The sequence below is a fragment of the Bombina bombina genome, chromosome 1, assembly GCF_027579735.1.
Source record: "Bombina bombina isolate aBomBom1 chromosome 1, aBomBom1.pri, whole genome shotgun sequence".
NCBI classification, from domain to species: Eukaryota; Metazoa; Chordata; class Amphibia; order Anura; family Bombinatoridae; genus Bombina; species Bombina bombina.
Genome location: NC_069499.1, coordinates 1,329,974,488 through 1,329,990,356, shown reverse-complemented (window position 1 = coordinate 1,329,990,356; position 15,869 = coordinate 1,329,974,488). Strand labels below are relative to the sequence as shown.

The 15,869-nt window shown below is 37.5% G+C and overlaps 1 protein-coding gene across 1 annotated transcript in view; it reads left to right on the top strand.

Annotated features, from left to right (window-relative positions):
- SLC9A5 (solute carrier family 9 member A5) overlaps positions 1–13,005 on the top strand; it is a 378,033-nt gene extending 365,028 nt beyond the window's left edge. The window contains exons 15-16 of the mRNA XM_053719439.1: positions 2,661–2,783; positions 12,545–13,005. Coding sequence (XP_053575414.1) covers positions 2,661–2,783; positions 12,545–13,005 — 584 coding nt within the window. The remainder of the gene's footprint in view (positions 1–2,660; positions 2,784–12,544) is intronic.
- The last annotated feature ends 2,864 nt before the right edge of the window (positions 13,006–15,869 follow it).

Genomic DNA, 15,869 nt, shown 5'->3' with positions numbered 1-15,869 from the left:
TCTTCAGCCGTCGCTTGATAGAAGACTTCAGCCGGATGATGGATGTCTAGCCCCGCTTGGGCTTGGATGAAGATTTCGGAGCCTGGAACGATCTGTGATACCTGGCATGGTGCAGACAAGGTAGGAAGATCTTCAGGGGCTTAGTGTTATGTTTATTTAAGGGGGGTTTGGGTTAGATTAGGGGTATATGGGAGGTGGGTTGTAATGTTGGGGGGGGTATTGTATGTTTTTTTTTTTACAGGCAAAAGAGCTGAATTCTTTGGGGCATGCCCCGCAAAGGGCCCTTTTAAGGGCTGGTAAGGTAAAAGAGCTTTGAACTTTTTTAATTTAGAATAGGGTAGGGCATTTTTTTATTTTGGGGGTCTTTGTTATTTTATTAGGGGGCTTAGAGTAGGTGTAATTAGTTTAAAATTGTTGTAATTTTTTTCTAATGTTTGTAAATATTTTTTTATTTTTTTGTAACTTAGTTCTTTTTTATTTTTTGTACTTTAGTTAGTTTATTTAATTGTATTTATTTGTAGGAATTGTATTTAATTTATTTATTGATAGTGTAGTGTTAGGTTTAATTGTAGATAATTGTAGGTATTTTATTTAATTAATTTATTGATAGTGTAGTGTTAGGTTTAATTGTAACTTAGGTTAGGATTTATGTTACAGGTAATTTTGTAATTATTTTAACTAGGTAACTATTAAATAGTTATTAACTATTTAATAGCTATTGTACCTGGTTAAAATAATTACAAAGTTGCCTGTAAAATAAATATTAATCCTAAAATAGCTACAATATAATTATAATTTATATTGTAGCTATATTAGGGTTTATTTTACAGGTAAGTATTTAGCTTTAAATAGGAATAATTTATTTAATAAGAGTTAATTTATTTCGTTAGATTTAAATTATATTTAATTTAGGGGGGTGTTAGGGTTAAAGTTAGACTTAGCTTTAGGGGTTAATAAATTTATTAGAGTAGCGGTGAGCTCCTGTCGGCAGATTAGGGGTTAATACTTGAAGTTAGGTGTCGGCAATGTTAGGGAGGGCAGATTAGGGGTTAATACTATTTATTATAGGGTTATTGAGGCGGGAGTGAGGCGGATTAGGGGTTAATACATTTATTATAGTAGCGCTCAGGTCCGGTCGGCAGATTAGGGGTTAATAAGTGTAGTTAGGTGGAGGTGACGTTGGGGGCGGCAGATTAGAGGTTAATAAATATAATATACGGGTCGGCGATGTTAGGGCAGCAGATTAGGGGTACATAGGGATAATGTAGGTGGCGGGGGTGTACGGAGCGGCAGATTAGGGGTTAAAAATAATATGCAGGGGTCAGCGATAGCGGGGGCGGCAGATTAGGGGTTAATAAGTGTAAAGTTAGGGGTGTTTAGACTCGGGGTACATGTTAGAGTATTAGGTGCAGACGTAGGAAGTGTTTCCCCATAGGAAACAATGGGGCTGCGTTAGGAGCTGAACGCTGCTTTTTTGCAGGTGTTAGTTTTTTTTTCAGCTCAAACAGCCCCATTGTTTTCTATGGGGGAATCGTGCACAAGCACGTTTTTGAAGCTGGCCGCGTCCGTAAGCACTGCTGGTATCTAGAGTTGTAGTGGCGTTAAATTATGCTCTACGCTCCCTTTTTGGAGCCTAATGCACTGAAAACCCAGCCATTCTGTGAACTCTAAATACCAGCGATATTTAAAAGGTGCGGGGGAAAAAAAGCACGCGTAGCTAACGCACCCCTTTGGCCGACAAACTCTAAATCTAGCCGTAAGTTATTAGTTTGTTGTACAACCCCAGAATTCTAGTAAGTTACTTTGCAATGTAAAGCCGAGACTGCAGACAGAGGCAGAAGACATTCGCCTTCATATGGTAAGAAAGAACTTATCGTTCTTCCTTTGCCATATGAAAGTATATCGCCGATGCAGACTTTGTGGGAGTGTTTAGATGGAGACGGGTGGGCAGCACATAGCAGGAGGGGCGGGAGGGGGTGTGATTGCTACACTGCAGAAAATATTTTACAGGGAAAGAGGAATCCACTACACTACGGAAAAGGTTATTTTTAGAAGGTAGAGGGGGCCATACTAATTAACACTTTCACTGTTATTTTTAAACAAAGTGGACCCCAGAGAAGCTTTTACAACTATTTGTCTTATGAATGCAGTAATTGTGTGTAAATAATTTCATAGAGAAACCCAAAGTTTGTGAAAAAGTTAACGATTTTTTTAATATTATTGTATTTTGCAACAAAAAAGCATGAAATATACCAAAATTTGCCTAGATTAATACCTTGGGTTATCTACTAAAAAATATATATATAGTTTTGATAGGTAAATATAAAAAAATATATATTTCTGCTTAAATGGTACTTTGGGGAATTTTTTTTCTAACCCTTAATGGGTTAATAAAATGAAGAAGCATTTACCTATATGTGTCTATATATATATTTTTTATGTATATACCCACATGCACACACGCAAGGGGCCCAGCCATTAAGCAGGGGGTCTAGTGCCCCTCCAAGCCCCCAGCAGAAGACACTTATGACAGCTATGATATTACCTTGGTGTGCATGATGATCAAAGATGCCTGGGAGGGAGCTGTGTGACAGGGAAGCATATCTTGCAGACAGTTACATACCCCCTATAATGTGCCTATTACCATATTATTTCTTCAGCATCTATTGTAGTAACAGCAGACTCTGATGAAGAAATGTCCTGTGCAGACATTGAGGAAGATGAGGGTATAACCTTTGTGGCTCGGGCAACAGATGAAATACTTCATGGAGTTAAAGTTTCTGGTATGTGATTCTAGAAAATATTAAAGTGACATTATAATCAATTTTTTTACCTAAATACAAAATGTATTTTAGTTTTTTATTTACTAAACAAACCAATGTTTTCTCCCCTAGAGAAGCAGAGGTCCATATTAGCCAGTTAGTAAGCAGTAAAATACCACAGTACCATAGTATTATTATACTTTAAATGTATTTTGACATGTGTAAATGCAGTTTGTTCCTATGCATAACAGTAAAGGTTTGAGTTCATTTGCCCTTTAAAAAAGGGACAGTATAGTCAAAAAACTTTCATGCTTCAGATAGGACATGCAATTTGAAACAACTTTAAAATTTACCTTTATCATCAAATTTGCTTTGTTCTCTTGGTATTCTTTATTGAAAGTTAAACCTAGGTAGGCTCCTATGCTTATTTCTAAGCCCTTGAAGGCTGTCTCTTATCTCAGTGTATTTTGAAATTTTTTTACAGATTGACCGCACTAGTTCATGTGTGCAATATAGATAACATTGTGCTCTACTCCTGTGGAGTTACTTAGGAGTCAGAGCTGATTGGCTAAAATGCAAGTCTGACAAAAGCACTTAAAGGGACATAATACTCATATGCTAAATCACTTAAAACTGATGCAGTAAAACTCAGGAAAATATCACCTGAGCATCTCAATGTAAAAAAAGGAAGATATTTTACCTCACAGTTTCCTCAGCTCAGCAGAGCAAGTTCTATGTAAAAAGTTATACTTCAGCTGCTGTGCAGCTGCTCCATCTCCTCACTTGCAACATATCATCCCTCCCTACAACTCTCCCTCCTCCTACTCCTCACACCAAACCTCACAGAAGCATTATGTCATTAGATCAGCAACAGCTTGCTAATTCCCTCAAACCTCTCCTATCATACTTCTCCTTTTCCTGCCCTGACCAATCTATCTGCCACTATAATTCCACCCTTACATCCGTCCTTGACAATCTGGCCCCTCTTACCATTGCTCGGAAATCACACACTCATCCTGAGCCCTGGAATACTCCTCTGACACAGTACCTACGCAGATGTTTTCGTACTGCTGGAGAAAATCTTGGAGTTCAGCTGATTTTCTTCATTACAAATTCATCTTTAACTCCTACTATTCTGCACTTAATCTCTATAAGCAACATTACTTCTCTACTCTTGTCTCTAATTTTTCTTCAAACCCAAAGCGTCTGTTCTCCACTTTCAAAACTCTTCTCCGCCCACCCCTTCCTCCTAATACAACTTCTCTGTCAGCTCAAGACTTTGCCAGCCACTTCAATAACAAAATTGACTCTATCAGAAACTAAATCAGCTCTCAACATAATTCCATTCTCTAACCCCCCTCAAACGCTCGCAACCAACCACAACTCACATAGCCACAAACTTAGCTCTTTCTCCCCTGTTACTAAGGAAGAAGTTTTGGTACTGCGCTCTCACCTCACTACCTGTCCCCTTGACCCTATCCCCTCACAGCTACTCCCCTCCCTCTCTTCTACCCTTACCCCTATACTCACACACATTTTCAACCTCTCCCTCAGCACCTGTATATTTCCCTCATCTCTGAAACATGCACTGGTCACACCTATCCTCAAAAAACCTTCCCTTGATCCAACCTCCCCATCCAACTACCGCCCTATTTTCCAACCTCCCTTTTGCCTCAAAGCGTCTCAAAAAACTAGTATATGCACTCTTATCCCATTTCCTTACATTAAACTCCCTCCTTGACCCACTGAAATCTGGATTTCGTCCCCATCACTCCACAGAGACAGCATTCGTTAAGGTTACCAACGACCTACTTACAGCAAAATCAAAAGGCCACTTCTCTCTGCTTATCCTCCTTGATCTGTCCGCAGCCTTTGATACTGTTGACCACCCTCTTTTGCTCCAAACCCTCCAATCCTTCGACATCTGTGACACAGCCATCTCGTGGTTCTCTTCCTACCTGTCAAACCGTACCTTTAGTGTAGCCTTCTCTGGGGCCTCCTCTACCCTTCACCACTTTCTGTCAGGGTACCGCAAGGCTTTGTCCTCGGTCCCCTACTTTTCTCAATCTACACGTCATCATTAGGTTCCCTAATAAAGTCTCATGGTTTCCAAATCTACTTCTCTGCACCAGACCTATCTCCTTTCTTGCTGACCCGTGTCACTAACTGTCTTTCTCACATCTCTTCTTAGATGTCCTCTCACTACCTCAAGCTAAATCTCTCCAAAACTGAGCTCCTTATTTTCCCCCCTTCTTCCAAAAGCTCCACCCCCAATCTCTCTATAACTGTTGACAACTCCATCATTACCCCTACCCCACATGCCTGATGTCTCGGGGTCACATTTGTCTCAGATCTTTCTTTCACTCCTCACATTCAGTCCTTGGCAAAAGCCTGCCGCTTCAACCTTAAAAACATCTCTAAAATTATACATTTCCTTACCCAAGACACAACTAAGATTTTAATCCACTCTCTCATCCTTTCCCGCCTCGATTACTACAACTTTGTCCTCCCCAGCTGCCGCCAACCTCCTTTACAATCCATAATGAATGCCTCTGCCAGGCTCATTTTCCTTACACGTTGCTATTCATCTGCTGCCCCTCTATGCCAATCCCTTCACTGGTTTCCTCTTGTCTTTAGGATTAAACACAAAATTCTCACTCTGACATACAAAACTCTCAACTTCACTGCTCCCCCTATATCTCAGACCTTGTCTCCAGATACTCTTCCTCCCATCCCCTTCGCTCTGCTCATGACCTCCTACTCTCCTCCTCTCTTGTTACCTCATCACACGCCCATTTACAGGACTTCTCCAGACTGGCTCCCATCTTGTGGAACTCTCTGCCTCGCTCCACAAGACTCTCCCCTAGTTTTGAAAGCTTCAAGTGCTCCCTAAAAACTCTACTGTTCAAGGATACATACAACCTACACTAACCTTTCTTTATACCAGTTTCTCTCCTCCATTGCTATCCCCTGAACCCCCTTAGCATGTATGCCTAAGAATCCAGCTGTTTGTAGATCACCTTCTTAAGAGCTGACTACAACAGTGCGACTCTTGAAAGAGCCCTCTACCCATTTGATCCCTATAAGTGTTTTGTTGTACTCTTCCTTTGTTTATAGTGCTGCGGAATCTGTTGGCGCTCTACAAATAACCGATAATAATAATAAGGTTAAAAAAAAAAAGAAGAAATAAACTGCAGCCAATCATCATCATAAGTGCTGAGGTCATGAACTCTTTTACTGTGATCTCATGATATTTCACTTAAATTGACAGTATACTGTAAAATAGTTTTTCCCTGAATGTGTTTACAATTGCTTTTTTTACCAACTGCAGAGTAAAAAATGTATGAAAATGAGCTTTTAAGGCTTATTTGTGTATATTAAAGCTCTGATTTTGTGTTTTGAAGTCACAACCTAATAAAATGGGTTGAGCTTGTAGGTATAATCAGATCTCATTACTGTATCACATTGTGTATATATACCTGCTTCTTTATCTTATATCTGTCCTTAAAACAATCACCAGTACTTGGAGAGAACAATGGAAAATCAACATTTTATTACCTTATCTCTTCTATAACCCACTGGGAGTGTAATTTCTTCTGCTGGCTGTGTTTACAAAGCTTATCTATAGCTGGTACGCGCGGCCACAAACTTTCAGAATAGGTGGGGATACCACATGCTAAATCAACAATTTCAAATGCCAATATAAGGGTAAAGGAGCTACTTGTAAACAATTTAATACACAACAGCAGGTAAAGTAGATCATTGTGAACAAATTAAAGGGGAGAAAATTTTTGAGTAAACTGTCCCTTTAACTGTTATGAGATTTCATAGTGAACTTCCTTAAACTGAATAGGGAAATAATATGAGTGTACATGAGGCTCACTCCCTATACTGATTTGCTGCTTAAAGTCCTTTGCAATGAGGTGTGAATACTTAGGACATTTTGAGGTAAAATATCTTTCTTTTTTACATAGAGATGTTCAGGAGATATTTCTAGTTAGCATTTTACAGCTATGCTGCACCACTTTCAAGTGTTTCAACATTTGGGTATCATGGCCCTTTAAATAAGGGGGTGTCTACAGAGGCTTTAGATACAATGTAATCACAGTAAAAAAATATATTAATATAAATGTGTTGGTTATGCAAAACTTGGGAATGGGTAATAAAGGGATTATCTATCTTTTGAAACAATAAAAATTCTAGAGTAAACTGTACCTTTAAATAAAATGAATATATGCATAAACTGGCATTTGGTAGGGTTAAAACCCTTTATTAAACATTAAATTAATTTTTACTGCTACTAGTCGCTATCGGCCAGATTACGAGTTTTGCGTTATGAGGGTGCAGTACTAACTTGCACGTTATTGTCACCGCTCACTTACCTAGTGCGCTGGCATTACAGGTTTTTACAAACCCAGCGTTAAAAGGCAAGAAGTGAGCGTAGAGCAAAATTGAGCTCCATACCGCACTCCAATACCAGCGCTGCTTAAGTCAGCGGTGAGCTGGTTGTATGTGCTTGTACACGATTTGCCCATAGACCTCAATGGGGAGAGCCGGCTGAGAAAAAGTCTAACACCTGCAATAAAGCAGCGTAAAGCTCAGTAGCGCAGCCCCATTGATTCCTATGGGGAAACACATTTTTTGTTTACACCTAACACCCTAACATGAACCCCGAGTCTAAACACCCCTAGTCTTAATTTATTAACCCCTAATCTGCTGCCCCGACATTGCCGACACCTACATTATATTTATTAACCCCTAATCTGCCGCTCCGGACATCGTCGACACCTACATTATACTTATTAACCCCTAATCTGCTGCCCCCAACATCGCCGACACCTACAATATATTTTTTAACCCCTAATCTCCCGCCCCCAATGTCGCCGCAACCTACCTACACTTATTAACCCCTAATCTGCTGCTCAGGACATCGCCGCCACTATAATAAACATATTAACCCCTAAACCGCCATACTCCCGCCTAGCAAACGCTAGTTAAATATTTTTAACCCCTATTCTGCTGTCCCTAACATCGCCGCCACCTACCTACATTTATTAACCCCTAATCTGCCACCCCCAACGATGCCGCCACTATACTCAATTTATTTACCTCTAAATTTAAGTCTAACCCTAACACCCCCTAACTTTAAAACTCTTAGGTTTTTTTAGTTAGGATTTTATTTTGGGGGTTGTGTGGGTGGTGGGTTTTACTGTTTGTGGGTTATTTGTATTTTTTTTTTCAGGTAAAAGAGCTGATTTCTTTGGGGCAATGCCCCACAAAAGGCCCTTTTAAGGGCTATTGGTAGTATAGTTTAGGCTAGGATTTTTAATATTTTGGGTGGGCTTTTTCATTTTGATAGGGCTATTAGATTAGGTGTAATTAGTTTAAAGATCTTGTAATTTGTTTTTTATTTTCTGTAATTTAGTGTTGTTGTTTTTTTGTAATTTAGCTAATTGTTTTGAATTTAATTAATTGTATTTAATTTTAGGGTTAGGTTAGGTGTTAGTGTAAGACAGGTTAGGTTTTATTTTACAGGTCAATTTGTATTTATCTTAGCTAGGTAGTTACTAAATAGTTAATAACTATTTAGTAACTATTCTACCTAGATAAAATAAATACAAACTTGTCTGTAAAATAAAAATAAACCATAAGATAGCTACAATGTAACTATTAGTTATATTGTAGCTAGCTTAGGGTTTATTTTTCAGGTAAGTATTTATTTTTGAATAAGAATTATTTAGTTATTAATAGTAAGTTTGATTTAGATTTATTTTAATTATATTTAAGTTAGGGGGTGTTAGGGTTAGGGTTAGACTTAGATTTAGGGGTTAATAAATTTAGTATAGTGGCGGCGACGTTTGGTGCGGCAGATTAGGGGTTAATAAATGTAGGTAGGTGGTGGCAATGTTAGGGACAGCAGATTAGGGGTTAATAATATTTAGCTAATGTTTGCGAGGTGGGAGTACGGTGGTTTAGGGGTTAATATGTTTATTATAGTGGCATTGATGTCCGGAGCAGCAGATTAGGGGTTAATAATTTTATTTTAGTGTTTGCGATGCGGGATGGCCTCGGTTTAGGGGTTAATAGGTAGTTTATGGGTGTTAGTGTACTTTTTAGCACTTTAGTTATGAGTTTTATGCTACAGCTTTGTAGTGTAAAACTCATAACTACTGACTTTAAAATGCGGTACGAATCTTGACGGGATAGGGTGTACCACTCACTTTTTGGCCTCCCAGGACAATCTCGTAATACCAGCACTATGGCAGTCCCATTGAAAATAGATTAAACGCAATTTGCGTAAGTTGATGGTAAGGCCAAAAAAGTGTGCGGTGCCCCTAAATCTGCAAGACTCGTAATACCAGCGGTAGTAAAAAAGCAGCGTTATGATGCTTAACGCTGCTTTTTTTACTCATAACGCAAGACTCGTAATCTAGCCGTATGTGTTTTTGTACATCTATTTTATTTTTCTGTAATATGTGCAAATGATCAAATAATTGTGTTCAATTCTTGATACTGCAGTGTGCAGATTTTTTTGTTATTGCCAATATAAGGGTCCTTCATAGATAAATTGAAGATCTGTTCACACTGTATATATGTTTTACCTGGCTCTCTTTATCTATATGATCCATATAGAGCGTATCATTTTAAACAACTTTCCACTTTACTTATTATAAAACATTCTAAATGTAGCCACCAATTAGAAAAGCACCATCCAGGTGCTAAACCAAAAATGGTCTGACTCCTAAGTTTATATTCCTGCTTTTTCAAATAAAGATACCAAGAGAACGAAGAAAAATTGATAATAGGAGTAAATTAGAAAGTTGCTTAAAATTACATGCTCTATCTGAATTATGAAAGAAAATATTTGGGTTTCATATTTCTTTAAGCAGTTTTGGTGCGTTTAATTTCTTTTTATTGTCTTCTCAGTATATAGCCAGGTTATAATACAATATATTTAATAATTATTCTTTAAACAAACCCCCAATAAAATGCATATAACAAACAATAAAATTAATGTAAATTCCTAAATTCTTTATATTAGTTAAAATTTATAGACACATTGAATTATATTTATAGAAAACCAGATATGAATCAAACTATACAAGTTTAAACTGTTACAATATTCTTTACAAAGCAAACCAAATATACCTTTAGAATTAACTTTACAATAATCTCCCAAATCAGAGTTGCATTAAACTACCATAATGAGATACCAAGATATGAGCCACTAACCTTCAGACCAGTACAATTAAGCTATTTAGCCCGCAATTGCTCCTATATAACTCTAATTTAAAACATCAGACATTGTGTATATTATTTGTGCAAACAACCAACTCCTATGCCAATTTATCTGAGCTGAAATGAATTCTTAATTATCTACAATTAAGACAAATTCTAAAATATATTTATATATTTGCAAAGATAAATTACTTAGCATTAATGATTAGTTTAAACTACACAGGATTATGAATGTAAGCTAAAATACAGAGTGTCCTTTTAAACTGCAATTTAGTTATAGTTACCAAATACCTTTGATTTAAATATTAAAAATATGGAACAGTCATACATCACCAAATAGGAAAATCAATATTTCCAGGGTTTCTCTGATAAATCCAATTTCACCTCATAAATTAAAAGAGGTAATTTTTGCAAGATGGATAAAAATTAGGCCCAGGTTGCTTTATAATAGACTGGATCCCAAGGCAGCAGTTGGTCAGAGAAAATTCAGCAGCAGCCTCTTTTTCTCTCTTGCCTGGGATTATATCACATTATATAATCACACCCCTTTTTATTCTAATAATCAGTGATTATTTGGAAATGCCCCACGGTGCTTGTCTTTTCGGATTGGCCCATCGGATGCTTAGCATTGATTGGTTATTTGGGAGACGTCTCCCTGATTGGCTCATCTGGCTCTGCATGTGTTCCAATAGTTAATTTATTTGGCTGTCATACCATTTCTAATCCCATAGGGGGCAAGAGACAACCAGAAATATAGCCTTACCATTCATTTTTGCTACATTCCAAACATCTCCTTATATTGTTTATTTTCAACATAATATAATTCCTAGCATTAATAAGTCACATGTTCAAATACATATGGATCATATTTTGTCATTTTTCCTGCTTATTTTAATATGAACCATCAGTATTATTTTTAACATCATATTATTATTATCTTAAAATCCATTTAATGTTACATTTGATCATTTTCTTATATTCATATAAAAACACAGCATATTTCACATTCAGTACACCTCTTTCTGAGTACATAGATTGATGCCCATGACCAACATTCATAGGACATCCTGCTGTCTACAAAACAAAGAAATAATTGTTAAAAATGTCAAACATTCATATATCTATTTGCAGTATTTATCAAGCTCAGCAAATATGTATCTAATATGCTACTATTAGTCACTGCTTCTTAGGTTTCCAGCTTCCAATATTACCCTTCTTAGGCATAGACAATATCCCAGATTCATGTGTCTGAATATACATGTTCATTTGAGTATCTTAAACTTATGAAAATTAGGCATAATTCCTTTATCTGAGATTTAATTTCCCATGTGTTGTAGGTAACTAGATCTCAGCAGGGACAATTTAACACTTAGATGGTAAAAACTACAATTCCTTGAACATGTTTGTAGATTCAACCATTCCCACAGACAGACCATCTATTCCCCACAGGGGGCCTGTGAGTTCCTTACCCATCTTGGGAAGGAAGCCCATACATGGGCATATACCTCTGAGGGTTTCAAAAATACTAATATTCACTTTGAAGTAACTGCCTGATCTTTGAAATGACTGTGTGAACCAACTAGGCCAAATGTCTTCCCTTTGTTCTCACCTGGATGCCTTGTAATTTTACATGTTGAGTTTGGGAGGATTGAATTGTGGTCAGCCAGGCATCTAATGTCTTACAAATAATGAATCATTTGGTGTAGACAGTCATGTATATAATAAATAAATATATATATATATATATATATATATATATATATATATAATTTAATAACATTCAGATACCCTGACAGTCTCTCTAAGAAAAAACAACTAAGGAGACGTTGAAGCATGCTGTAGACATTTCAGTACAACTTTTATAGTATGCAAAACCATAGTCATGCTGATTTACTGATCCATATAAGAGTATCTGATAAATTTGAGTCAAGTCTAGGGTTTTTCAGTTCCGGTACTCAGGACCCACAAACAGGACAGATTTGAAAAATTTCTTAAAGGTACATGAACACCATTTTTTTCTTTCATTATTTAGATAGAACATATAATTTTAAACAACTTTCTAATGTACTTCTATTATCATATTTTCTTTGTTTTTTGTTATCATTTGTTGAAAAGCAGGGATGTAAATTCAGAAGTGTGCATGTTTCTGCAGCACTATATGCCAGCAGTTTTGCAACAATGTTATATTTTAGCAAGAGCACTTAATGGCAGCTCTATTCTCTTCAACAAAGAATAACATGAGAACAAAGCAAATTTGATAATAGAAATAAATTGGAAACTTTTTTTAAATCGTATTCTCTATTTGAATCATGAAAGAAAAAAAAAATGGGTTTCATGTCCCTTTAAAGATTTTAAAGACATCTGAATTGGAATAATCACTGTCTGAGTAACCAGGGTTTTTCTAAAAATCTGGCCTGTGGGTCTTGAGGACTGAAACTGAAAAACCCTTGTCTAGTCCATATGCAATACCATTGCTTCCTGTGTACCTGGTTCTCATAGTGAGAAATTTATACTGATTTATGACATGTTGTTTTTATCCATAGGGATGTTGGGTATATGTCAGAGTCCTCGCATTGTTCCACCATCACCAACTCTAGCTGAAAAAGTGCTACCGTGGAAAGGGGAGCCAGATGAGAACACTGTCTGCATCTCCTCAGAGAGCACCAAAATTGTGCCAGTGGACCTACAGTCATCTTGGAAGGAAAGTATGTCATCTCTGGAAAGCCTTGCCTCACCACCCATGTCTGACCTGCACCCACATGGAATAAGGTGTCTAAGGCAGGACAGCAGGAGCCCCCCTGTTCTTCAGACTCTACCAGAAAAATGCAGCTGTTTTCCCTTCTCTAACACCACAGGGCAAAGTATGAAAAGCCCCTTGGAGACCAACCTTGTAGAGCAGCAAGAACTTCAGCCTCTGATGCCCAGAGATGACACAAAGATGAGCCCACAACCCATAAGGCAAAGCAAGAGGCTGTTGCAGCTTCACAGGTCTTCCAAAATCTGAGACTGTGAGGTCTGTTACCTAGAAAAAGACTCCTTACACACAATTTGTGCTTTTCACTCAAATCCAACTTGTTCACAGAAGCACAAGGGGTGAACTCTATGTTTAGCATTGAGAATGGAAAAATTATCAAACTGTAATAGCATTTAAAACCGGAAAAAACAGCTCTGCGTATACAATGATGGAACTTTGATTTTTCTAGGAGACCAAGGTTCCTACAATTAAATGAACGACCAGGTCTTATATGTTTTAGAGCTAATTTTTAAAAGAAAGACTGTATCTGTTTGATATTTTTCTTTATGCTTGTTTTCAGTTTCTGAAATGGCTTAATAATTTAAAACCCATAATTTTGTAGGTTTATTATGATTTACTGGTGAGGAGAAAGCTGCTACTCCCCTTCTCAAGTTGAGTCAAAATCAGTTTCAAGCCTTTAGATGTGCATCCCCCTCCCCAAAACAAAAAAGAAATCTATTTCAACATATATTGACAATATACAGCATTTAGGATCTCTGTTTGGGAATGCCACAAATGAAGAATTAGTCTGACAAAACTGTAGTAGAAAGGTATTACCCAGCACGTGGCTAGATTACAAGTGGAGTGTAAAAATATTAGCGCAATGTAATTTGTAGCGACCAAGCAATAGTCTAGGGCACGCTAACATCATGCATGTTGGATACCACGGGTGTGCTTTAATCCATACATTATAGACTTCTATGGGGATCGCAGTAAAAGTCGTGGCAGATATCACTAGAGCGCTAAGCTGATTGTGCACTAAGTCGAGGATGCACTAAGCCTATGGTGCGCAAGGAGTGGAGGTCTTCGTGTAGTTCTATGCTATACTATTAATTATAATGGTTTACTTCAGGTATTAAAAATCGCTCTCAATTTTACAGCAGTGTTTTGGAATGTGCTCACCATTTGTAATACGAGCACAATGCTTAGAGCACTCCCTACTCTAGCTATTTAAGTATAGGTCATGCTAAAAAAAAGTTTAGGACTCGATAAGATGCTTTGGTTAAAATATTTTACCTTCCACTTGTATTACTAAATTGTGTTTCATTTTTTGTGCAAGGTCTATCATGCTCAACTTGTAATGCAGCCCAAAATGTTCAATGGTTCACAGTTACATATATTCAAGTTCTGTGCTACCCAGGGCACAAAAAAATTTGCAACCTTCTCACCCTTAGCAATTGTATAAATTAGATTTGTTTATATTTCTAGCAACTAAACAACCATTGACTCTTTCTGCCAGTAATACGCACAATTCATTTAAACCTGTTTTTTTCCAGTAACACACAATGTAGGAATTTTAAGGTACTGTATATGAAACAGATACTGCCTTTAAAGGGGGAAGGCGTGCAGCCATGATGAACTTAAGTTTTCAGCTGGCTTTCTGTCACATGATTTTTGCAGCCAAAGTCCTCTACTGAGCATTGGCAAGAACTTTCTGTTGCTAGCGCACGTTTGTGTTTGTTCACATTGCTGCTAGTGCACATGTATTCTGCAAGTTCTGCCTGCAATCAGAATAATATTTAAAAATATTTTTTTTTCATAAGGTGTTGAGAGTCAACGAGCCATTATATTTGGGATTCAACTTACCACTATATGTAGGTAAAGATACCCAACATACCAATATCTTTTAATCCCTCCCACTTCCCTTTCTATATCAGTCATATCTTCGCCCTAACAGGAGAAGGTGAAGAATTGAAGAGCTTTAGATTCTTTGTTGACAGGGGTTCTCAGACCTACTTGAGACCCATTTTCCCCCCTCAGAGAGCTGGGAATAGGACAGAGGGGAGTATAGAGTACTGGGTAGTGACAGAAAAACTCCCTTTGGGACGTAGGGCCTGATGATCAAAAGTTCACAAGTAAAAACATGAAAAAACACATTTAGGGGCAGATTTATCAATGTCTGGCGGACACGATCCACTGTAGTGGATCATGTCCGCCAGACATCTCTGAATGCCGACAGCGTATTAACATTGCACAAGCAGTTGTGGTGAACTGCTTGTGCAATGCCACCCTTTGCAGATTTGCGCCCAATCGGCCGCTAGCAGGGAATGTCAATCAACCCGATCGTACACGATCGGGCGGATTGATGTCCGCAGCCTCAGAGCAGGTGGACGAGTTAAGGAGCAGCGGTCTTAATTCGGAATTAAAAGCATTGGGGTCGGTTGACCGCTTGGTAAATTGACCCCTTAGCCTTGCAGGTAGTCTGTGCAATTATCAAATTATCAAAGAAAATGAACTGTCCCTGCGAGTGGCGAGATGTCTCCCATAGAAATAATGAGAGCTCTCTGCTATGTAAAAGTTTACAATGGAGGGTGAAGTACACTGGAAGAGACCGGCGTATGTTTAAACGTTAATATTACACCTTATACGAATCAAAATACGCTATTTTCAGTACACTGTACCTTAAAATTCGCTGTTATTTTCATACAATTACGCTTTGTATTTTGTACATATAAGTTGAATTTCTATGTGTTTTTTTGAACATCCAGTGTACTTAAATTACGATTTACGTTGTGCATATTTAATACTATTTATTCCTTTGTAATTTACATACAAATTTTATGTTTTTGAAAAAATACGATTTTTGAGGCACCTTAACAATACAATTTTTTCATGCGTATTTTTGAGTTAATGGTTCAATTATATGTTTTGAATGATTTTTAAATTACGATTTTCCTTGTGCACTTTTGTAATGTATGCATCTCCTTCCCATACGAAAATGCATGATACGTCCCTTAGTGAGATGAAAAGTGGTTTTAGATCATTTCACCAGGGAAATAGAAGTAATGACGAGCATTCTTATAGCATCTCACCAGCCCAGAGAACTTTAGGTCATTTGGGCCCTTAGTCACAAA